Here is a 24,649-nt window from a genome sequence, read left to right on the forward strand (position 1 = left end):
ACGAATATCTTATTAGGCATTACAAAAAAAAAATATTGCCCGTGTAGGCAGACGAGCATACGGCCCACCTGATGGTGAGTGGTTACCGTCGCTCATGGACGTCAGTAATGCCAGGGGCAGAGCCAAGCCGCTGCCTACTTTTGAATATTTCAAAATTTTCGACTAACTGTAAAGTTTGTGAGAATGTCTTGACAGATTCGAAAATCGTCATTTATATATAAAAAGAAAGAAAAACTGTTTTTATATTCGTAGTTCTTATCTATTTCCAAACATAATATATATAAAACATTACATAGGCACTATTGATACTCGGAATTGTTACTCACAAATTACGTGTGTGTATCGAATAAGCATAGTACTAAATGTACTAATGAATTTACGGTCATCGGCGTTTTTATAAATAATATTGCTCATGAAATTCTTTAGATTCATCATGGACATGTGAATCGACAATAAACGCTATTATCAAGGCAAGACAAGATGTTTTACAAATAATAAACTACTTTGTAAAAATTAAAGCAAGGCTAGCATGATAATTATAATTTGGATTACGAGTTTATGATCTTTATCATTAGAAGGGTTGGTCTTGAATAGAGCTGCTTGGAAAAATTTACTAAGCCAACGCGAGGACCTCAATCAAACGTAAATAAGCCTTACATGCCCATTAAACCAACTCTATACACGAAACTATACATGAAACCATAGATAAAATGAAAATAAAAATATTCAAATACAATGACAGACAACAATGGATCCAAGGGGTGTCTTATCGAAAGTGTTACACTGAACACAATAATGTTAATTTATCTTCTAGTTTTCTTAAAATTTCCGTTTGAATTTTACTGAAAACATTCCACACGATTATTATAAAAAATAATAAAAAAACATTAAATCAATAGTGAAAATAGTTAATTGCGAATACAATTAAAGTAATGGAAATTACTATCGAGCTTTTACGTTAATAACTTTAGTGTTTTTTTTTTATAATTATTGCAGTGGATATTTTTTTATTCTATATAAATGTTTGCAATAATTTTCAAATCAAGCAACGAATGAAATAAGACAATTGTATTGCATTGATGCAAACGTATCGCAGACACTTAATATATAATATATTGCATATTTGATATCTTTATCAAATTTGACATAACGAATTTATATCCTTATCGAATACATAAGATAATCGGCAAAGCTATCTGCGAAAATGCATGATAGACAATCTAAAATAACCACTGAAATACTGTACCTTGTATGACATACTACGGTACTAGTATTATTGATCATTTATTTGTCCATTGAATACCACCAAGTTTACGTCAATTCTAGTTATCGGTGCCTTATTAAACTTTTAAGTATTATTTTTGTTATTAATTAAAAATAGGTTGTAAAAAATACTACTACTATACTCTTGAATCGAATTAATAACAGTCTGAGATTAATCACTGCTGCATTTTTTTTTTTTTAAATAATAAAATAGTTTACTCAAAACTTCCACACATACGTATAATATATTACAAAAAAGACACATCGTATGAATGTATATTATATTGAGACCTGAGTGAGCATTTTATTGATTACTAATTAATCTACTATGGAAACAAACTTTTTACAATACACTTTTAATTTTAAAATATGTACTCAAAACGCACTAGTTCTCTTAAAACCATATAAAATCAAGATATGAAACTTTCAATGAGATATGCTAATTCGGTTTCGAAAGTAAGCTGTCAGTATTGGTGAGTGTACAATTAACATCAAGCTATTGCACAATTTTCATTTCAATACATCGCTAGATGAGCTCGCAATGCATCAGCTGTATGTTGCCAGAGAGGGGTACATCGCATACAAAAGATACATAAACTTTAATAAAATATATTGAATTCGTAGTGTCATACTTAAACATTTACGTTGAAATGTATCTATGCTTAATGTTCAATAAAATAAAATACAATGGTTTATATGATATCAAAATACCTACTTCTTACTTCTGAGTTGTCAATAATGCGTCTGTCTATAATAATATAACTTCTTAATTAAAAACAAATAGTGGATTTAAAAAAACCACCTCGGGTAGTATTCCTGTTCTATATTTTAGTTAGCAGAGGAGTCTGCGGAGGGACTTCGGTTCCCTCTGTATTTTGTACCGTATGTTCCATGGGGAGTGCTCTGAGGAATTGTTCGAGATGATACCGGCATCTCGTTTTTACCATCGCACCGCCCGCCACCGGAGTAGAGTTCATCCATACTACCTGGAGCCACTGCGGTCATCCACAGTGCGTTTCCAGAGGTCTTTTTTGCCACGTACCATCCGGCTATGGAATGAGCTCCCCTCCACAGTGTTTCCCGAGCGCTATGACATGTCCTTCTTCAAACGAGGCTTGTGGAGAGTATTTAACGGTAGGCAGCGGCTTGGCTCTGCCCCTGGCATTGCTGAAGTCCATGGGCGACGGTAACTACTCACCATCAGGTGGGTCGTATGCTCGTCTGCCTACAAGGGCAATAAAAAAAAATAAAAAAAATAGCAGTAACCTACACAAGAGACAAAATTCTTGGTTTGGATTATTTTGAAATAAAAATATAATGTAAATTTCCTGCCACGCAATCTTATGACTGAAAGTCATTAAAAATAAAAAAGGACTTAGAACGAACTTCTATCAGGTTTTCAGTTATAAATTTTATTACATCACAGACGAGACTCGGTACTCTAAAATAGGTCACAACTCAGTATGTTGCATTTTTTCATAATTTTACCTACGTACAATAAACTAGTAGATCTATACCTATCGCTACCGTACACTATCTATCTATAAGTGAGTATAACTTTTTATATTGTTTCAATAGAAGTCAATATCAAATATGCATATCATGAATGAAATTACCAATATTCAATAGAGTTAATCGTACTGCGTGGTAAAAGACGGTGAATGTTGATTCTAGTGAAATAAACGGTTGAGTTGAGAACGCGTCTGATGGCCATGTGTATGCAATATTTACGTCGACCGCAAAGCTACCAACTGATATCGGTTGAGTCATTTTTTCGACATTTCAAGAATTTTTTCCTACAAATATATCGAAGTTAACGTCTAAACGTAATTGAATTTTTCTTAATTTTTAGAAAAATTCAAATGAGAAATAATTATTTCATTTCAGTAAATTATATATGATCTTTTGGCAAACTTAAATGTGCAAACGAGAACTTGAAGAACCTCAGCCAGACAGCGGCTTGGCTGTGTCCCTGGTATTGACTCATGTCCATGAGCGACGGCAACCACTCACCATCAACTGGATTGAATAATGCTCGTCTGCAAAAAAAAAAATACATCTCAACATTAAAGCTGATCACCGGACCAAATAGGTCATTAGATCCAAGTCTTAGTCACATTGATAATAAAGTTTTTACCGGACGTCACAATAACCACGTTTTATCAACAGAAAATTGAATAACAAAACTTGAAATGCATGTTTTCTAGATGTAATTTAAAATCTATATATATAAAATTGAATTGCTGTTCATTAGTTCTCGCTAAAACTCGAGAACGGCTGGACCGATTTAGCTAATTTTGGTCTTGAATTATTTGTGGAAGTCCAGAGAAGAATTAAAAAGGTATATAAAATATGAAAATGCTCGGAATTAAATAAAAATAACAATTTTGTTTTCTCTTTGATGTGTCCCCCATCGGACGGATTCCTTTTGTTTGTTTTAAGTTTATTTTATATAAAAGTTTAGGTGTTTTATTTATCGATTGAGGCACTACGAAGTCTGCCGGGTCAGCTAGTTTAAAATATATTTTTACCAGTATGAAAAAGATTTCGGTGATGACATCACTATTAATGTAGTAAGTAGCCTGTTAACCAGTTGAACTGTTATGGGTGACCTTGTGAATCACAGCCGATAAGGCGGTGTCTGCCGTCGAGCGCCGAATGTTTCCCAACACGAAGGTTACTTGACTATCGCGATTTATATCATAGGTACAATGAGATGTATTTAATGAATTCTGCCGTATTTTCTCACGTTAGTTATTTAATCAACAATAGTAATTGCAGGATTATACTTTTAAGTCTTTAAATAGCTGTGCCGAATGTCTTTAATTCGTTAAATATTTTTCGTAAGCTGCAACAAATTTTCTTACAGTATTGTGTCCGCAAATAAATGTTTGAGTACTTTTCTGTCAGTAACAGCTCGTAGCCAGGACCCGGTAGTCCGGTGTAAGTACGAACATGAAAGAGACAGATATGTGTTCAAATCAACATCTATTGTGCTTCGGTATTTGTAACTTGACATAGACTTGCATTGTTGACACACTTCAAGAGAACATTCAACAAGCCTTTTAGTGATATTCGGGAATGTGCTTCATAAAGTTTGAAGAGCGGGACATTATTCATGTCATATCTAAAGGTGGGTGGCGATATTCAAATTTTGATGTCTATGGGCTCTACTAACTTAAAACCATATGGGCCGCGAGCTCGTTCGCCATCTACGCGATTAAATAAGTAAATCCTACGTCTTAACTAGGTTATAAACTATCTTTTTGCGACATTTCGTCTGAATCTATAAGCCTTGCGTGATTTAATAACATCCAATCATACAAGCTTTCACATTTATAATTACTATTATAGAAATTAATAAAAATTGTAATAAAGACTGGATGTGACTAAGAAAAAATACAAACAACGAATCAGTATAAAAGTTTTATGCAAAAATTTCTTTACGCTTTACGCTTTCTGACTTTTACGCTTTTTTTTTCTGACTTTACGCTTTTTCTGTCGTATAACAGTTTGTGGCGTTTAAGAACGCACCTCTTTATGATGCGTAAGCCGGAACGCACGAGAGGTGGGAAAAAGAATATAGTCGGTGACTCGGGACCTTTTTACCGCCGAAAAAAAACGTAAAAATAATTTATAATGTGTTTAATAACTAATATAATATAATTACTTAGAATTGTTTATGCCGCTACAATAATAAAATTTCTATTGTTCCAACTGTGGTGTTAATTAGATAAAACACGACCTTATGGCGCAATAAAGAAGGCACTCTATATGAACTCCCTCAAGTATAAGGGTATTTAATGCTTTACGGTTAACAAATTGATATTAAGAGTAAACCAACACAAACATTATTGAATCATTCATTATAGTGCGAATGGCGTAATGACGTACCGAATTATACACTGAAAAAACGATAAAATACTCAGAATGATATCATCGTCGAATAAAGAAGCAAAAAAGCAAAGTTCTATCAGGGTCATTGACTGTTATGTGTATTAAATATGTAGAACAGATAATAAAACACCGAACCTATATTTTTTTTGGAAGTTTAACATGAGGAATTGATATTTTCATAATTCTAGAAATACAGGATGCACTTAGTTTTTTTATTTGCATTTTGTTTTAAATGAAACCCTGTCGTCTTTCCCCTTTTAGTTACTAATAGGAGCACAAGGCGTGCCGATCCCTGTAAGGTCAGATTTACATTAATTATCTTAAAATTAGTACTTTTTAGTTAATTAAAAGACAACGCCCTTTTATACAGCGCGGCGATTGCGTTCTTTCTGGGAATAGGTAGGTAGGTAGGAATAGGTTTTAATAAGGCAGGCAACGTGGGCACTATATTACTTTATAGTCTGGTTTAGGTATGTGGTAAAATTATATGGAACTTTTGCAATATTCGCGGTTACGGCCCAAATTAATAGTGAGCATGTTTTATTTTGAGCAGGTTAAGAAGTCAAGGTTAAGCAATTTTAATTCAAACGATGTATACTCATTTACTGAGCTTACAAAAAATTGACAGAGCACATATTTTTTGACACGCTTTTATTTGCTGCGTATGTATGTATATATGTTTTTTTTTGCTATTTCGGTGTTATTTTAGTTTTTAATCTATATATTATATTATTCTACCGCCGTACCACTCTGAGCGAAACTGTCATTTTAGCTTGAATAACTTACCTACTTTTGATTAAAGTGAGTTTTTTTCTTTCTTAAAAATATAATTATATTATAATATTATGAAATGCACCCTTTTTCAGTAGTCACTGATCAATATAAGACTTTGTTAACAGATTATAGTGGCAGTGGAAATTGCATATTGCCGGTAGGTCAGAAGTTTTTTTAGATTCCGCATTTATTTTAAAAAGTTTAAATCCTTTTTAAGAATACACAAAATTAACAATAGATTAAAAATAAGTATACTATTGTAGTATTGATATTTGAATATAACTAACTAAGGACATTTTATTGGTGACAGATATTGTTACGATACTAAACAAAGCTCAATGAAGTTCTATCAATACTACCCAGATAGAACAACTGATTGGATGATTCACACTTGTTACACGGGTCGGGTCAGATGTTATTAAATGCGGTTAGCGTGCACGTAACCAAAATTGGTGATAAGTCTTAACAAACTCTTTATACTTCCTACTCTGGGGCCATTATTATTTCCAACGCCACACTGCTTAACAAATAACCACTTAGTAATTGCAGGTGTGGTCCATTACCTGAACAAACACGGTGTAGTCTTGCGACAAAATACATGGATAAATATGTTTTTTTTTATTATTATTATTATTATAACTTCTGGATGTAGAATGTATTGAGCCTGAAGTTATCTTGTTAATTTCTATCGCTGTCTATGATTTCGGATGAGAATCACTTTATCCGCAAAACGTATGTTTAACGGCAGTGAAAAAAATAAGCTTTATGAATTATCAAAAGTGAATTGGAATATTATTATATATTAATTGATATTAATAGCTTTAATAACAATTATTGAAGTCAAATCAAATACTATAAAAAGCAAGAGTTAATCGTCGATAAACTCTTGGTCTTTATTTAGCACTGTTTTGGTTAAATTTCTGTTTAACTACAGACGCATCTTTTGACGGTCTTCGAACCTGGAATCTTTACTAATTTGTTTAATAGGGTTAATACAGGGTTAGTTTCCAATTTTGTAGAATTTTAATGTTAGGCGTGTAACAGCAGCATTGCATCGCAATAAAGATGGTGCGGAAGTTCCTCTTATTCAAAATTAATCTATGGCCTTTATTTCTGGCCAATGTTCAACATTTAAATTAAATAATGCACTTTTTATCGTACAAGCAAGACACATTTTCAAGCACGCTCCCAACAATACAAATCAGACAATTGGTATTGGAATATACGTTATAATATAATAGTTGGGAATGAGTGCTAACATTATATTATGTGTATAAGGGCGTAAACATCAACGGCTCGGGCAGGGCATGTAATGCTCCAAATTGTCCGATTTATAGGGCGCGCCATAAGGGTAAGGGCTGGAATTCAAATTTACTGTGTTCATATATTGTCAGATACACATACTATAAACTATATATGACATCACAGAAGATTTGATGGGATAATTTTATCATATTTTATTTCTTCAATTTAAAAAAAGGTCAAGATGGCGGAAATCAAATTATCTATTTAACAAAATTTTCGTTTATTGTAATGGGTCTGCCATAATTATTTAGAAGATTAATTTCAAGATATTTTTTTTATAAATATATACGTACATATTGAATACATATTGAATGGTTTTGTTAATTTACTGATTGTTTGCGTCTAAGAAATAACGATCGGAAATGATTCGGTGGATCGAATTCTTTGTTAACGCTATATAATTTTTTGATGTCATCAGATCCAGATGCCGCTTGCGTGATTCCGGTAACTTGTAAATTTTGAGTTAAATTCATCACAGGAACCATCGAACAAGGCCACGACAACTCGGTCATCGGGTCGTCAGTTGGAGTACGAATTGCGAGGACGCGCCCAGAACAAGTCGGCACGCCTACGGGAGGGAGGATATATCACTCCTTCCCGCATTGCGACACTACGTGCCATTCGGAAGGAGACCAATTTTAGTTTCAATTAATGCAAATATATGCAATTTGAAATAATAATGCGACGCATGTAATACTTTGAATGCGTCCATGGCGCGCTGATTACGTAAGATTTATTTCGGCGATGTTATTAGCATGCAACAGTGACGAAAATAAAAACTACTATTAGGAGGAAACAGCGTCCTGTATCTAGCGTTTGTACTCGGCACAATTTGCCGGCCGGTTCCGTACGGATGTGGAATAAATACTGTTGTTTATTTCCCTATTAAACTTATTTATATTTGAATGTTATTAAAAGTACATAAATTATCTTAAGAACCTGTTCACAACTATCACCAAAAATAATTATATACCTGGCTATTTATATTAGTTGTATTTTTTTATAAATAAATAAAAAGTTCCCTTTAAAACAGAATCCATTGAGGCTTTAGTAATATGGATTCCTCATAATTAACTCATTACAGAATGTTCAGTTTTTTTAATCGTAATATAATAATTTAAAAGGCTTAGATATTCCTGCTGCTTAGTATCAAGTTATAATTTTGTACTTACTTAAGAGTAGTCCAGCTGGCAAGACTACTCTCACCAGCAGCATAGAAAAGTAATATTTATGCATTATGATTGATGATGCCTGAAACAAGTAAAAAATAATGAAGCAAACTGTATATGTTTATTTTCATAAAAAAACTTCAATTTAAAACAGCAAGAGCAGTATATATTACAAAGGAATCAATAAATATATTGAGTTAAGTAGTATTTAACTGACAATGGGTTCAAACTTAGATGTACACATATGTCTATCTTTAATTTTAGGCTTTATTTCAGCTACTGCATTCTTCTTATCAGCCCATGGACGCCCACTGCTGGACATAGGCCTCCCCCAAGCCTCGCCACAAAGACCGGTCCTGTGCTGTCTGCATCCAGCAGATCCCCGCGAACCTCAATAGATCGTCGGCCCATCTTGTGGTAGGCCTACCCACAAGATGGGCATTAATAGATATTAATTAAAAAAAAAGAACAAATTGATATGAAAGATGTTGTGATCTTAGGAGTGTCAAAATGTTTTTATGGAAATCATAAGCTTATCAGCCAAGTCATCATTGAGTGTGTAAAGTAATAATTTTCCGCACAGGACCATTTGTTTAATTAATCACTTAAAATTATATAGATACATAAATATTTAAAAATGACTATCAAAGGACAATACTCTTATTTAAGACTAGTAGGCAAATAAAGGTAAGTAATTTTCTAGTAAGCTTAAACCCTAGAAAATTAAGGAAGCAGTGCAAGAGTTTATGCATGTCTTATGTATAAATTACAATTAACATTTTACTATTTTTTTACAGTTAAAAATTAGTCCAAAAAATACGTATTAGCATAAATCTACAACTTCCTTAGAGCTGGAAGTCATAAAGTCAAAAGTCATATTGCATATTCTCAAAATGTTTACTTTAGGGATTTATTTTGAGGAACTGGTTTAAAATTGAAGATTTATATTGGTTGCTTTAACTAACTAATGTGTTAAATAAATAAATAAATATTTACTAACAATCACGCCACGTTAACTGGTCCCGTGATAAGTTCGTAAAGAACTTGTGTTACAGGTACCAGATAAGGGATATAAATGTAAGATTTTTATTATACACATACATATATTTTAATATACATCCATAGCCCTGGAAAAGACATTTATATTTATCATACAAATATCTTCCCTTGGCGGGATTCGAACTCGCGACCCCCTTGTGTAGTGACCATGTCACTTACCACTACACCAGACGGCCGTTAAATAGAAGAAATAGTTTAAAAATTATGTAGATAATATCCATAAAATATTTCTCTTCATCTTTTATATAATACATATTAAAAGTAAAAAAAGTTAAACTTATATTTTATTTCACTCAAGTAACATTGTAAACATTATGCATACCAACATTCCCACTACAATAAATCGAATAATCGCATTATTAAAAAAATTAGAAGGCTACTTATTGTGCAGTTATAATAATATTATTTTACGTTTATAATTTCAGAACTGACCTATTTTTTTAAGTTTACACTTAACTTATCAACTTACCGATTAATATTGATGAAATTATTTAACCATCTCAAGTCTTATAATAATCACCATAAACTTAACTCATAGTTCGTGAACACTGATTTCACATGTAAAACTTTAACATTTTTACGACATTGGCAAATTTGAAATCAAAACACGACCGCCCGGTACACCCATCCATTTCTGACACAAGAACTAAAATGTTGCCAATTTCAATAAGGAAGATTTAAAAGTAGTAACGTCAAATTGACAATTACAGATGACTATATGTTAGGCGAATTTACATTAGCCTGGCAAAATAGAAACACAGCTTTGATACTGGCTTAACTTGATCACAGCAATAATATGTTTATATTGTTTTTCCCATTAGTTTACAACGTTGTTAGAAACTTATCTAAAAAGCAAGAGGTTTCTTAGAGTCTTTAAGCTGTGTCGGATGGCTTAACTTTAAACTTTATTATATTTTCTCGATTCCGGAACTGAACATTATGAACAATTGCTGATATTTTGAGTATAAATCCCAAATAATTTATTTGTTTAAATAGCGTAGATGGCAGATTAAAATAAAACAAACAAGATTCAGCAACCAGAAAAGACATTTTCAAAAATCGACTAAGCCCGATTGAATCCGATTAAAAAAATACCCAAGAGACTAAAATCTTTATACATATGAAACATTTGTGTCACGATGTTTGTCCACGATAAACTTCTGATCTAATGAACTGATTTTAATAAAACTTCGCACACTTTGTATTTTTACAACCCGCAAGTTAAATTAAGTTGTAATGAACGCTTTGCTGTCACTATGGCCAATTGTATGAAGAAATTGATTTTTTTAAACCATTAATCTTAAAATTCAGATAGTTAGTTTCGTACTTCATCCCAGAAAAACATTGTGCCAGGTAAGCTAAATTTGTTAAAGCCTACTATTTAAAAAAAATCGATAATAATAAAGCTTGTTAGGAAATCCCTTAACAAATAAAAATAAAAACGGTTGGCAAACAGAGAAGAACATAGTCTTTGTCTATTTACACACAAACATTTATATGGTACAGGATATAGAAGACTATTGGATTAATAATGGAAAATAAGAGTCATTCACTAAACGAAACAGGAGTAATTGTCGATTTAGTAAGTTAAAACCTAGTAGACCCGAAATACATCTATAACGTGAAAGTAACTGGCAACCGCCCTTTTCACTCCCTACAGGCCGCAGAGTCTTCAAAGTTCTTAGTTTTGTCAAATTGTATGCATACCAAAAATAAGTTAAATAGAAAATTTCGAGTAAAATTGTTTTAAATGCTTCGGGTCAGGAACCATTAACACACTACCTGTCTTTTTGGGTAGAGCTTTAATACACCCTGTTTATAATATTATACACATTAGTATTTAATAACACCTTACCGTTGGTTTATATCTAGGCTCAACTTATTTATTTCAGTTATTCCTCCTAATCCTAATAAGTTATACTCATAATCAAGCCTTATAAGTGTAAAAATCTCGCAAGTGCTCTTGAGCGCCAAAACTCTTCACGTTTTTCTTTTACAACTCTTTATTATAATACATATTATTTGTCGACTGGATTTTACGATCAGTATAATCCCAGCATACTGCTATTCAAATGCTTTCTGGTAAAAGTAATGAAAGAAAATATAATTATTATCATAAAATCGTAGAATACAAAAACAAACTAGAAACATTTACGAGAAACGACAACAAACATAACCGAATGAATGAGGTGATGTTGGAGCCATCTATTCTATTGCTATCATTCAATCTTGATAGCACTATATGATAGAGTCGATTTTTACAACACTACTGCGATTGTCCACTGCACTAAAATTTTATTTTTATTGCGAATTAATGGCGTAGCCAGGTGAGGTTTCTTGTTTATTTCTTATTTCATAACATTCTACAGTTTTCATTTGTTTTGTCTTGATGCTTACCATAAAAAAAATACACTACATTTCAAATAGTCAAAATTAAAAAGATAAACTATTTTTTTTACGTAAAAATCACATTTACGGGTAATGAACACGTATTGGAATTGTTCCGATTAAATATCCTAGGATCATTGTCATCACTTTCACTTTTAGCACTATTTGATTTAATAGAGGTATAAGTACCAATTGGCGGCGGTCGCCATGGATGAGTGAGTTTTCCGTTATTTCTGTTTTCTGTTGTGTTTAATTATGACAAGGTTACTCATCTCTTTAAATGTGAAAAATGTGACTATCATTGTACGTCGCAAGCGCGATGGAAGCTGTTTCACTTTAATATATTTGTTTATATTTTTTGATGCTTTTCTAGCACCATGTCGACTCTAACGAAAATGACCCGTACGGTTAAAAAACTGGAAGTTCCTAGACCTCTGAAATCGACGACCAGTTCTGCTCATAACCGTAATTCTACATTGGACGTCAAAATAAACTCCGGTAAGAATGTAAACTATGTCAAAACCGTAATTTACGTACAGCTACTATAAGGGTAAAGTAAACAATAATTAAACTTCCAAGAGTAGATAAATTGTATTGTAGATAAAAAACAGATACAACATAATTATGTAGCAAGGATCATTGTTTACATATTGGATTAGTACATAAGGTTTTTGGCCTTTCTTGGTTGGTAAAAGATCTTCAATCATAATTTGTGTGCTTAATCCCAATGCATAATTATAATGGTATAGTTTTTACAAAAAAATCATAATTATTTATCTGGATTAAAAAAACAGAAGTTACAACTATGTTAACCCTTTTCTTCAGAAAATGGAACTAATTTTCATTTTGTATTATTGCTGTTTGGCTTACTATTACACCAATACATGTAATGTATTTTCCTTTTTAGTTGATGACCTGATAGTACTAGCAGAAGCTGTGGCATACCAAATGATGCAAGGAAATTATGACCGTGCTCTCCAAAGCAATGTTGCCACAATGTATTCGAATCTTAAACTATATGGAGCTCAACTCGAGGTCCTCTATAAAGATTTTCTTGATAGGTATGATCCATTTTGATACTGGATTGCTTAAAACAACCATTAAACTTCATATAAAATATATAATCTAATATTAAAATAAATAACAACAATTAAAAAAATATGAATTGAAATTTTTTAAATTTGGTTAATAACCAGTTAACAAACATTTTTTCGTTGAAACAGATACTTTGTTGTGTTCCGTAATGGATCACAAGATGAACGCCTTGATAAGAAGACTAGATTGCACCTTCTTGAATTGATTGAGCTGAGAGCTAAGTTGTGGCAAGGTTCCGACTATATGAGTCAATATTATAGGCACCGTGGTACTCATGCTGAGGTAATAATATATTGTCTGTAGTGTTGTACACAATCTGATAGTATTAGATTAGATAACAGATGGTAAATAACAATATTGGTCTTGTCATATTTCCAGCCTTTACTGGTACCAACAATGGAGGGAACAGGATCAGGTGGGTCTGTGTCGCCTACGCTGGCTGCGCCGGCCGAGCCCCCTGCTATGCTCGGCCCTGGGGAGGTCATCAAACCCTCAGGAAAATTCCCCAAGCCCACCAAAATCCCGGGCAAGAATTACTCCAAAGATGAGGTTGTCATCAGGAATGCTGACTCTGGAAAAGGTATGTTGTTAACAATTAAACATAAAATTAATGTGTTCTAAGATGGCTTTCTTTAGAACACACAATTTTATGAAGGTAATTTTACTATTAGACATGCATGTGGTAATTAGTGTCTTTATTTATTATAAGCTGATGTTATAACATTGAATATTTTAGTCCATAGGTTTTTAAGAATGGTCAATTTATTCAGAACCATTTCAGTAGTGCTAAAGAGATTAACATATCAATGAACAAAAAGCAATTTTTCCTGTTATATTAGAATAATATGCTTTAAAATCAGATTAGACTGAAGTTTGCATGTTAAGAGTGTAATGTTTAATTATGATTGAGTTTTCAGTTAAACCTTTGCATGTTTGATAAAGGTGTTGTAAAATATGTGTTGACTAAAGTGATGTTTAAATATTTTTATCTATGTTTGTTATGTAGACTCAAAATGAATTGTTATGTTGGAATTTTTTAAATGTTAAGGTTAGCAAATCTGATAGGGCCTGCAGCGTATCTTAAGTTGTATTGTGGTGTTCCAGTGATGGGTATCAAGGGCAGGAGGGTGCACATGATCGAGGAGCTAAGTGACACGATCATATCGTTTCAGCGAGGTATGAATGCACGGTGCAGGGACTGTGATGCGCTTGCGCATGGTGTTGCGACCTCCTTCTTCCTTCATATCCTCTATCGAAATTTTCCATCACAAGTTTCGTTTACTGTTACCAAAAATATACATGATTCATTCTTTAACAATTACCAAAAATATACAAACTAAATAATCTATTTTATAATCCAAACTAATAAAACTCATCGGTTTTTATTGGTATGATTGAAAACAAGCATATTAATATATCATTGCCTAACAACCGCATCAAGCTTGTGCTTTACTAGAAAAGGTTAGCATTAATGATATTATGAGGGTCACTCCATATTTCAGTGAGTCCGGGTGCCAAGGAGCGACTAGTACAGATCACTGGACCGAATGAGGAAAATGTCAAGTAAGTAACTATACTAAGTTTTATAAACTATCAGACAATAAGTATCATGCTACTTTTAAAAAGTGCAAAATAAAGTTTGGGATGTTTCACATCAGATTTTTGCTATAAAAAAATAAATGCATGCCCTTCTGCATGACCAGTCAGGTCATGCAGAAGAATTGTATATGTGTACACAGCATTTGTTATTACTGAATGGTAACATTGTTTAGTCTTGTGTAATTAATTATAAGCACGCGATTTTTCCGCGCGACTTATCGATAATCTATACCAAATTCACACTGATGTAGTCTTTAAAAAATGATTCATCGTTTGTAATGTGAAAAGTGAATCTACATTTGCACTGGGCAAAGCCTCCCCAACCTATGTGATAATTTTTCAACATAGGCCTAGATAGTTCTTTGTTTATTATTTACATTACATAACAAAAGCTTTAGTAAAATAAATCACTTCTAGAAAAATGAAATAAACAAGAATGTGTAAAATATTTTTGGGAATACTTCAAAACACTAGTGCGTGTTTCGCAGTCACGCTAAACATTTGATTGGCGACACGATCCGTCGCAACGCGTCCCCGGTGCGACTGGAGGGGTCACTAGAGGCGCCCCGCTCCCCCTCCCGCGCCTCGCTGGACTCTGCCGCCTCTGACGAACCGCCGCGCAACCGAGAGGTACTTACTATACATACTTTAATTCGTCTATATAACGTCAGTATAACGAAAACACTCCTGAAGTCGAATCAGTCAGTAATATCGACATTTCTATACTGGTGGGTGTTAGGAGACTGCTTCCGAAAACAAAGACAGACGATTTTCCTCCCATCATCAAAGGTGTCATTAGTACCATCGTCTATCTTCGTTTTCGACAGCAGTCTCCTATCATCCAGCATAATAAGACAAACCATAATATTGAGGGTTGAAAGCGACATTTTTGCAACTTTACAGGAGCGCCATTAAAAGGATAAATTTTGGAAAAAAAATGAAAAAAAATATACCTTCAGCTATTTGAATGGAGTAAAATTAATTGAAGTTCAGTTAAAAACATCGAACTGTTGTTGCTAATACCAAATAAAATGCACTTTTAATTATACAGATAAGTGTCACGTATTAAGCGAAATGTCCCTTAAACCAAATAGCCCTTCAACTCCCCTCGATATCATAAGGCTAAGTATAAAAATTAGCCAAGTCCACATTTCGTCAATATGCATTAGAAAGCGAATACAGCGAAATTGATTTTTAATTGCATCAAATGACAAAAATACCAGTAAAAACAAAAAAAAACTATAATCATGTCAGAACTCAAATGCAACATTTGTTTTTTTATTTATCGAAATTTGAATAAGCTAAATTTGCAAATTTTTTTTTGTCGAACATTTCGCATATTTGCCTTTGTATCATGATGACAGTGGCGCTATGTATGTTCTATTTCTTTAATGAATATACTTATTTCTCAGTGGATTTACTAAATTACTGCTAACTTCGGTTTCTGACTTTTATTGTAGATCGATATATAAAATCAGTGATACTACACTGTTGCACATCCACTGTATATTATTTAAAATATTATCTACCGACTGTAATAAAATCTGCTATTAACTGAAGAAGTATTGTAAATGTTTCACTTGCTATTTTTATTAGGTTTAAAATAATAAAGTGGGAAATTCGAAAATGCATAATTAATAATCATTTCAAATTCCAGAAATCTCCTCACAACTCGAGAGCTCTGCTTCACAGTTTCTCTACGAATGATGCTGCACTTGGTGAATATAAGTACACTGTGACTTTCGGACAACATTCCATTAAGATCACTGGTAATAACCTGGATCTTGTGAAGGTAAGCTTTACTTCACGGTAATTTCTTATCTATTAAATTTAAAGGTTATCAAGAGAAAGTCGTTAGTTTTGAGAGAACAGGAAGATAAGATAAAGCAATCTGAATATGATAAAATTTTAAATCATTTATTTGTGTTGAAAACTTTTGAATAGTAATACAGTCACACATCTATTTTTTGTTCATGAATAATAATGAATGAGCACTGTATGGTAGTTTTTACAAAAGAACATTGGGTCTGGGATCAAAACTATAATGCTTCATGTATCAGTGTTAGTTCTCAAATTCGGTGGAGTAAATTTTAACTGACCTTCACATATATCAATAAAATGTATATAGACCATGTTAAGGGCAGGCATAGTTGTGTACATAATTAAGTATTTCAGAAAATATATCTTGTATTATAAGCTTATTGGGAGTCTGCATGGTTTGGTACCATCATTTTGCATTTGATTTGAGTCTTATTGCAATATAACTAGAAATTTAACCAGTGTGTTTCAAAATGGTACCATGCTTGATGTTGCGCTCTCTACGCTCCGTTTCCCATCCAACACAATATCGAGTGTGCCGATGTTGGTAAACAATTATCAATCAATTAACCTCCCTCTTTCTGCCAATATGATCTCATGAAAAAACAATATAAAAAGATGGATCTGCAGGCGGCTTACATTTTTTTTTTGTTGCTTAGATGGGTGGACGAGCTTACAGCCCACCTGGTGTTAAGTGGTTACTGGAGTCCATAGACATCTACGACGTAAATGCGCCACCCACCTTGAGATATAAGTTCTAAGGTCTCAGTATAGTCATAACGGCTGCCCTACCCTTTAAACCGAAATGCATTACTTCTTCACGGCACATATAGACGGGGTGGTGGTACCTACCCGCACGGACTCACAAGAGGTCCTACCACCAGTAAAATTGCATGTTAGAGGTTAGGAATGTACAGTACAAATTGTTGATTTAGACGGCGAAACTCGTACTGGACGAGTACTTTGAGAGCGCGGGAGCACTGGAGGCCCTCGGCGCCGGCTCCGGGGACTTCTTCACTCTCTCGCAGCGGCCCGGCGCCGCGCTGCTACTGCGGGACGACGACGCCGCGCTGCACGACGACGACGTGTTCGTCCCCGCGCCCGCCGCCCTCCCCGCCGACGCAGGTGCCAATCTGACGCTAACTAACAGCTTTATCCTACCGACCGACATAGTCACCGAAAATAAATGAGCTCACAATGATAAACTACTATGATTTAAGAGAAAGCAAACTTGTACAATATCGATGGACTTACTAGAGTGATCTAGTGACGGAGACGATTGTTACTGGTAGAGCGTTTTGGGAGCCTACTTCGAGTAGGTACCAACGCTCGGCCTGCTTCAGTCTTATAGCAGTGATGTGTTTGCTGTGATAATACAATTTATTTTAACCTCACATCTCAAAGTGGGTGGCAGTGTTCACGTTGCGTTATCTATACGCTCTATGTAATAGAATTAAAAAAAAAGAAACACGGTAGAAGTCAATTGTTTGCTGACGTAATGACTGGTCAGTATTGGACCTTGTAAAATATTCTCGCAATGTCGGTGAGTAAGTAGGTAATAAGGATCTTATGCAGACATTGATCAGTGATTAAACTTGAGTAGATTATTGATCTGACTCGTTTTGTGGAGTCCTTTGAGTATTTGTGCCTGCACGTGTTTCGTTTGGTGTGTTAATTTAAGGACTTCCGTTCAGAGATTTAAATATAATTTTTATATTGTGAGAATTAGGTGAATATAATTATTGCAGTGCAGTAAGCGCACAGTAAATGCAAATAAGGAATTAAATAAAGTTAGTGATGCGTGCTTGAAGTTGAATTTGGCATGGCTGGGTAGCGAGCGAGACGAAGATTATTTTACAGCATGATTTTTTCAATAATTAAGGAATGTAACTCTACCTGTGTGGCTCTAACTATTCGATAAATGCGGCTCCGTCGTGTCTGTAATGGACACATGACAAATATACAAAATGGTAGAGGCGAATCACCAGTCACATCTGTTTAATCTGAATATGTTGGTGGTGGTTGTAACCGGTGACCTCGTTTCTTCCATAGTCAATATTATACACTATTCACTCGACAGAATTGTGTTATATTCAAGATCAATCATGTAATCTCGTTGATAACTTAGAACTGGTAGAGTTTCATTACAGTTTGTAGTACCGGAGTGAGGACTGACAGGCATGCATATCTTTCAAAGTATTAATTTAGCTCATGTTAGAATCAGTAACGATGCTATCGAATTAGAATCACGTGTTCATTTATTAAATTTATTTGTACGACTGACCGTATTATATCATGTATGTATGTATTTTATTTACTTACACTGAACGTGTATTACGTCACTGTGACCACCACCACCACATCGAACCGAGCGCGGCAGTGTTTTCAAAATTTTTTTGCGACCAGCATTCGTAACAAAACATTTTCGTAACTAAATCATGTGTCACTGCTAAAATATCATTCTATTCAGAAGCGACCGAAGCGAGCTTTATAAATCCTGCGATCCACATCGATTAATATTATATTCAATATTGTAATAATTGTAACACGTTGTAATCATCTTGTAAAAATGAATATTTAAAAAAATCTAATATTTAAAAAAAAAGACATGCCCGCTGAGTTTCTTGCCAGTTCTTCTCAGGATGGAGGCTAGTTTTTGTGAATTGGCTGTAGTTCTTTTTAACGTTCAACAAGTTGTGTACTTTCATTTATGTTGAATAAAAAAAATATGATTTGATTTAATCTATGGAGCGTTGCAACTTTTTATACTACAAACGAGTGACTTGTGTGATCGATAAAATAGATCGCGTCGCGGTCAATAGAAGAACTGAATAGGGTTGGGGTTTGTTTGGCGGAGGTCTGCTTCTGAATAGTCGGGTGAGGGGCGGGTAGTGGTCGCGGTGTCGGCGCGAGTGTACGGACGGTTGTGTGCAGCCGCCGCCGACGGAGACCTCACGCCGCGCCGACCGCGCTTCTCACGCGCCACCAGCACTGACAAGAACCAAGGTAACCTCGCCCCACTGTCCCACCGACACGCCACACTCGCACACACACCCTACCCTATCTGCCCAGAAGGAATGTGAGCACGGGCCACGGAGCGATCGTGCGATCCGATTTTAATAGTATTACAGTTCATTGCAATTGAACTCTGACTTTGATTCGCTTTAACACAATTAATATCAATGAAGCACTTTCGAGTTCGATGACTTATTCCTATTCGATCTATGCAAAGCGATAAAAAAGGAAAAAAAAAAATGTTTTGGAAATAGTAATTGGCAGTCTAGTTACTTTAATTTCAATACAACAGGTATTATAGAAAAAATTACAGCCACTAAAAAAAGTCATGAATTATTTTTTTATATATTTGAGTCGTCTATTATCAAAGGTGGCAATCTGTGCATTTGGACAAAAAAAATTATTGATATGTCAATACAGATTGATTTTAATATAATCGTCTCCTTCAAAGAATACGGTTCAAAACCTGCATTAAATAAAGGTTAATAGTTAACCTGTTATTTATCTAAGATGTCGTTCCGAAGAGTTTTGTGACTGCCAATGGAATACAAAGTCAATAATTCGTTTTTCTGATTTACCAATCATTGTCCAAAAGTCAGATTGCCGGCTTTGATAATAGTCGACTCATTTATCCTACCGCACTTAGATCTCTATTCTGTGGACTCATTGAGTGCTTTTAAATAGAAAAAAAAATTAAAATACCAAATAACAACTAGCAGCAAAAACAATTTTTTTTGTCACAAACATAATAACTGTAACAGAACAGAAACAGCAAAATTCTCAAAATTTACTTGCATTGATGTTTAATTTTATATTCAATATTTTATATGTACATGTATACAAATTTGAAATTAACGAATGTATGTATTTGTAATGTAAAAATATTTTCATATTCATTACTATCGCTTTCTTATAACTACGATTCATTTCGATATGCCCATAATTTAACTAGAACATAAACATTCATTTTCTAGTTTCTTAATAACATGAATAGTTAACCAGAAAACAGACTACACTAATAAATATAATAATAATTTGAACTTAGTAAGCAATTATTTAATGTTTCATATATATTTATTCGCAACTAACATTCGAATATGCTTTATTGTTCAATAATATGAGAATGCTAGATCGTTTTTGAGCAAAGATGTTTGTGTGTTGGAAATTTGTTGTCTTTTTTATATTCAAAGACCGCTATACATACTTTTGAGGTTGTTTTCCTATAAAATTATGTTTCATTAAATCGGTACAACAGAACCAAGTCAGATAACGTATTTTTTGGATACGTCATATTAATGAATGTTTCAAACAATATCGACTAACAACTATACATTGGGTTGTAAGAGTTGGCTGTATGTGACGCGGTTCCAATTTTCGTTCCGAACGTCTGTGGGCAGCCAGTAAACCCATGTTCAGTAGTAACAGGTTAATGACAACGAACTCTTGTAACTTGTTTGGTTCTGATGTATCGAAATGCATACTTAACCCTTTGAATGTCATGTAAGTCACTAGTGTGCTTAGTGCGAGTTTCTTAACGTTCTCGATAGCGTAAAAGTTAAGCCAATTTTGTATGCAGTTGGAACAGCGCCCTTAACGGCAGACGTACGCAAGCGATCCCACTCCATACAAATATGAGCTAACTTTTATGCTATCGAGAACGTTAAAAAACTCGCACTAAGCACACTGAAGTTATTATGTCGATTTCGGTTATATCATGGACATGGTTACTTCTGTGCGCTGCGTAGGGCACAGGTGACCTACATGGCAGTCAAAGGGCTAATGAACATTGGAGATTTGGATATATTTAGGTGTAGGCGGCGGCGGGCGGCAGACGTACACGTACGAGACGCTGGTCCAGTACGCGGACTCGCCGCTCAGCAAGCTGCCGCCCGCGGGGCTGGCCGGCTTCCCGCCCGAGCTCGCGCGCAAGGTAACGTACGCCCCGCCCCCCGCCCCGCACCACCCGCACAGACCCAACTACCTCGCCGCGCTCCTCTGCAGGAACTTCTACTGACCGCCCTGTCCAACCAACCTCACGCAACCCACTCCGCTTGTCCCGAAACGACGTCGACAGGAAATTACGTGTCATTTCATTGTATCGCTGACTGAATTCAGTACTATTCGTGAAAATTAAAAAAAAAATAAGTACAGGTACCCGCATCAATAATAAAAATTATCAGCGTTGTGTACCTTATTCTACTTGACAAAATTCTCAAATAATATTATGTATTATTTTACTTGTATTGTATTCAATCAGCAATGATTATGATCTGACGTTGTGTTGCATGTTACGAAAATGGAATCTCGAATTGTCTGATTTTTTTACTTGCATGTATGTGCAAACAAAATGCTTTTGTGAAGTTATATTCATTAAAAATAGTATTTTAATGTAAATTATTAGGATCTTCCTGGTCTTTTGGGTTATTATTGAATATGATAAAGTATATTAAAAAATTCAGTTTGTGAGGGTGTGGTTAAATTTTTAAATGAGTTTATAAGACTGAGATATAATTTATTAAAATTATCTAATATTTGTGTTAAATCTAAGGTATATAATGCTATACTAACATTGAATGTGTATGTTCACGCTGCTCGTACAGAATGGGTATTCCAGAGAGGTTCGTCACAGGTAGAAAATCAATTCCATCGTTTCAATTTCGCTTTTAAATTGTAAATTTTATGTGATTAATATTTAATCTGTGTTTTGTTTTGTAGTTGCTGAAATTAAATGTGTGGTTTATATATACAGCTTGTCAATTCTGTTATTATGAATATAAACTATGAAAAATTTGTGGCCTATTCTTCCGCTCATCCCATTAACTACTATTAATACTACTAATATCTACTATCGCTGATTATTCTCTAAACTATATCGACGCTTGAAAGGCAAACGTGACTAAGCGCCTTATATAATTGCTTTATATATAAATGATAGGCAATAACCATATTCGATGCGCAAAAAATATATATTTCTAGGTCTATTAAAATCATTTCAATCCTACAGCTAGATTCGTTAAAATAGAATATTTTTCGGGTATTTCAACTTTAGTCTACCGTAAAGTTCACGCATTGTCGCTTAGTCACGTTGCCTTTCAAGCGTCGATTATGCTTAAACATTAAACATTAGCGCTTTCGGGAAATGGAAAGGGTTTGTATGTGGTGTGTTGGCTTCAGTTCGAGGCGATAAATTAGTTACGTATCAACAGAGCTGCCTGGAGTTCGACAGCGCGTCCTACTTGAAGAAGGTCCGCGCGGCGGGGGGCACGTCCGTGGCCACAGTGGACGCGCCCGACTCGCCGGAGCCGGAATAACCGCACGCCGCAAGACGCCGGCTTCGATCGAATCACCATTACAATACAATCACCCCGACTGTTTGATTACCAAAAGAAAATAGCGCTATCCGATTCCCGCACTAGACACTGAAATATATTTTTTATTTATGAAACTTAAAAAAATAAAATGAAAATTTTCAGAATCATATACTAAAATATGATTCGGGTTTTCACGTTTTATTCTTTATTAGCATCATAGCCATTAGACACAGCAGCACAAGGCTTATTTTTTATTTCGAATAAAAGTTTTGAGAACTTTTCTTATGTCGAATCTGCATTATGGTTACACATTTAAAATCGCTATGCTACACTGCCGGTCAGTTTATTTTTGGTAATTAAAGTGGGGTGTACATTGGTGATGATGATTCCCCAGTTCGCTTCACGTCTCAGTAGTTATCTGTTCTTTATACACCTTAATGGAGCTTTTTTTGAATTATTTATAAAACTCATTCGAAAAGTATTAAATGCACCAAATTTTTTTATTGCGGTGGTTTCTTAGAATAAGCGCACGGATTGCACGCAGTTACTGTGTGAGGCCCAAGCGTCCACCGCCCTCCGCACCTCGAATCTGACGCACACTCGCACTAATTGCGTTAAATCAAAAAATATAATATATTTTATTATTATTTATTAATAATAAAAATATTATTTTTAGTAATTGAGTAACGATCAACTGATTTAAATAAAGCACAACCGCATCCGGCTCTGCATTCAACTCGCGCGCCTATCTTAAGTAAACCTCGTTTTCGTGGATAAATATTTATTTTATGATAGATATGGATTTGACCGTTTAAACGGTGGTAAGATGATATCCTGATTATCGAATACGAAAATATTGTCACTTTCGCTAGGAAGATGATTGCACGAATTCCGCTGTCTTTCAATACCTAGTTGATCTCTTTTTGTCTATGGTTTTACTTATATTTAGTTTAGCGACAGTAACAAAGAAACCAGACATCGATGGAAATAATCTGGAAAAACTATACGTCCATTATAATTCAATATTATTCGAATATATTTTTGTTGTATATATTATTGACTATTGTTAGTAACGGAAGTCATAGTGATTCCATTTAATTTAAGAAGAATGCATGCATTTCTTTCGTGTGTTTGTATACTCACTTAAATCTCTGTGTCTAGTCCTGACGAGTAAATGTTAATTCTCATTATGACGAAGCAGCTGCTAAAACGCATCGAGTGAGCCTGTCAATTTTTAATATAATTGAAAATTTATTATTTTGATGCTATTTGTCAAATAATAAAGCAACTTAGCGCTTAAATTTAACTTATCTATAAACTAAACCAAATAATTTGTTGTTTCCTAAAATATTTAATTAACATAGGTGGCAATTGACAGGCATCATTTGAAATAAATTATTCTCTTTTGTGTATAGATGTCAAAATTTTAAAAGCTAAAGAAAAAAATATTTTGTGATGTTAAAATATATTTGATTTTTCTGTTCAAAAAATTATTTTTGTTATTAACACCAGCCATCAATCCTTTATACTCAAATCGTAAGTTTTTAAATGACTGATACTGAAATTTGTATTACATTAGTTTTTTTCATAATGCACATACTAAATTTTTTAGTTTGTAAATTTTGTAGAGGTCTGATTAGTTGTAATTGAATTATGATGTGGATCTAACAGGATTTATGGTTGGTCTATTTGCACTATATGCACATAGTATAATATATTTTTCAAATTTCACAATTAGTTGGTGCTTGTTACCTGGGAAGTATTATTTGTTAAATTTATGATGATTTTATGTTTACACGTTTTTTATGTAAGAAAATTATTGTGGCCACTGATGAAATACTAAATTTTCTAATAGATAGGAGTTTTATTTATTCTACAGCTCTACAAAACTAGGAAACTAGTAAATAATTGAAATTATAAAGCCAATGGTTTATAAATATTTATTCAAATAAATAT

At 34.0% G+C, this 24,649-nt stretch overlaps 2 protein-coding genes across 20 annotated transcripts in view; one reads left to right on the forward strand and one right to left on the reverse strand.

Moving 5' to 3' along the window:
• Window positions 1–10,109, reverse strand: part of Piezo (piezo type mechanosensitive ion channel component) — a 60,027-nt gene extending 49,918 nt beyond the window's left edge. For all 14 annotated transcript variants that reach the window (XM_089727088.1, XM_089727087.1, XM_089727085.1 and 11 more), the window contains exons 1-2: window positions 9,937–10,109; window positions 8,412–8,490 (exon numbers count right to left, since the gene is read on the reverse strand). In XM_089727088.1, the coding sequence (XP_089583214.1) occupies window positions 8,412–8,475 (64 nt within the window). In that variant the 5' untranslated portion in view covers window positions 8,476–8,490; window positions 9,937–10,109. The remainder of the gene's footprint in view (window positions 1–8,411; window positions 8,491–9,936) is intronic.
• Window positions 10,110–11,783: 1,674 nt separating this feature from the next.
• mxt (Eukaryotic translation initiation factor mextil) lies at window positions 11,784–24,547 on the forward strand. Of its 6 annotated transcripts, XM_028176450.2 has the most exons (14): window positions 11,784–12,070; window positions 12,229–12,353; window positions 12,763–12,916; window positions 13,079–13,232; window positions 13,329–13,530; window positions 14,055–14,126; window positions 14,453–14,513; window positions 15,038–15,179; window positions 16,207–16,341; window positions 17,303–17,492; window positions 19,302–19,373; window positions 21,191–21,312; window positions 21,983–22,011; window positions 22,589–24,547. In XM_028176450.2, the coding sequence occupies exons 1-14, from the start codon at window positions 12,063–12,065 to the stop codon at window positions 22,620–22,622; spliced, it is 1,500 nt and encodes a 499-aa protein (XP_028032251.2). In that variant the 5' UTR covers window positions 11,784–12,062; the 3' UTR covers window positions 22,623–24,547. The 6 variants fall into 6 exon arrangements, with proteins under 6 accessions (XP_028032251.2, XP_028032249.2, XP_089583217.1 ...); XM_028176448.2 differs by lacking the exon at window positions 21,983–22,011; XM_089727091.1 differs by lacking the exon at window positions 19,302–19,373.
• The last annotated feature ends 102 nt before the right edge of the window (window positions 24,548–24,649 follow it).

The sequence above is a fragment of the Bombyx mandarina genome, chromosome 04 (assembly GCF_030267445.1).
Source record: "Bombyx mandarina strain Sakado chromosome 04, ASM3026744v2".
Classification (NCBI taxonomy): Eukaryota; Metazoa; Arthropoda; class Insecta; order Lepidoptera; family Bombycidae; genus Bombyx; species Bombyx mandarina.

Excerpts from the sequence above, each read along its gene's own strand:
- mxt (XM_028176448.2), top strand. Across the intron at positions 12,354-12,762 it reads GGACGTCAAAATAAACTCCG|TTGATGACCTGATAGTACTA; the intron begins GTAAGAATGTAA and ends TTTCCTTTTTAG. Across the intron at positions 12,917-13,078 it reads TATAAAGATTTTCTTGATAG|ATACTTTGTTGTGTTCCGTA; the intron begins GTATGATCCATT and ends TCGTTGAAACAG.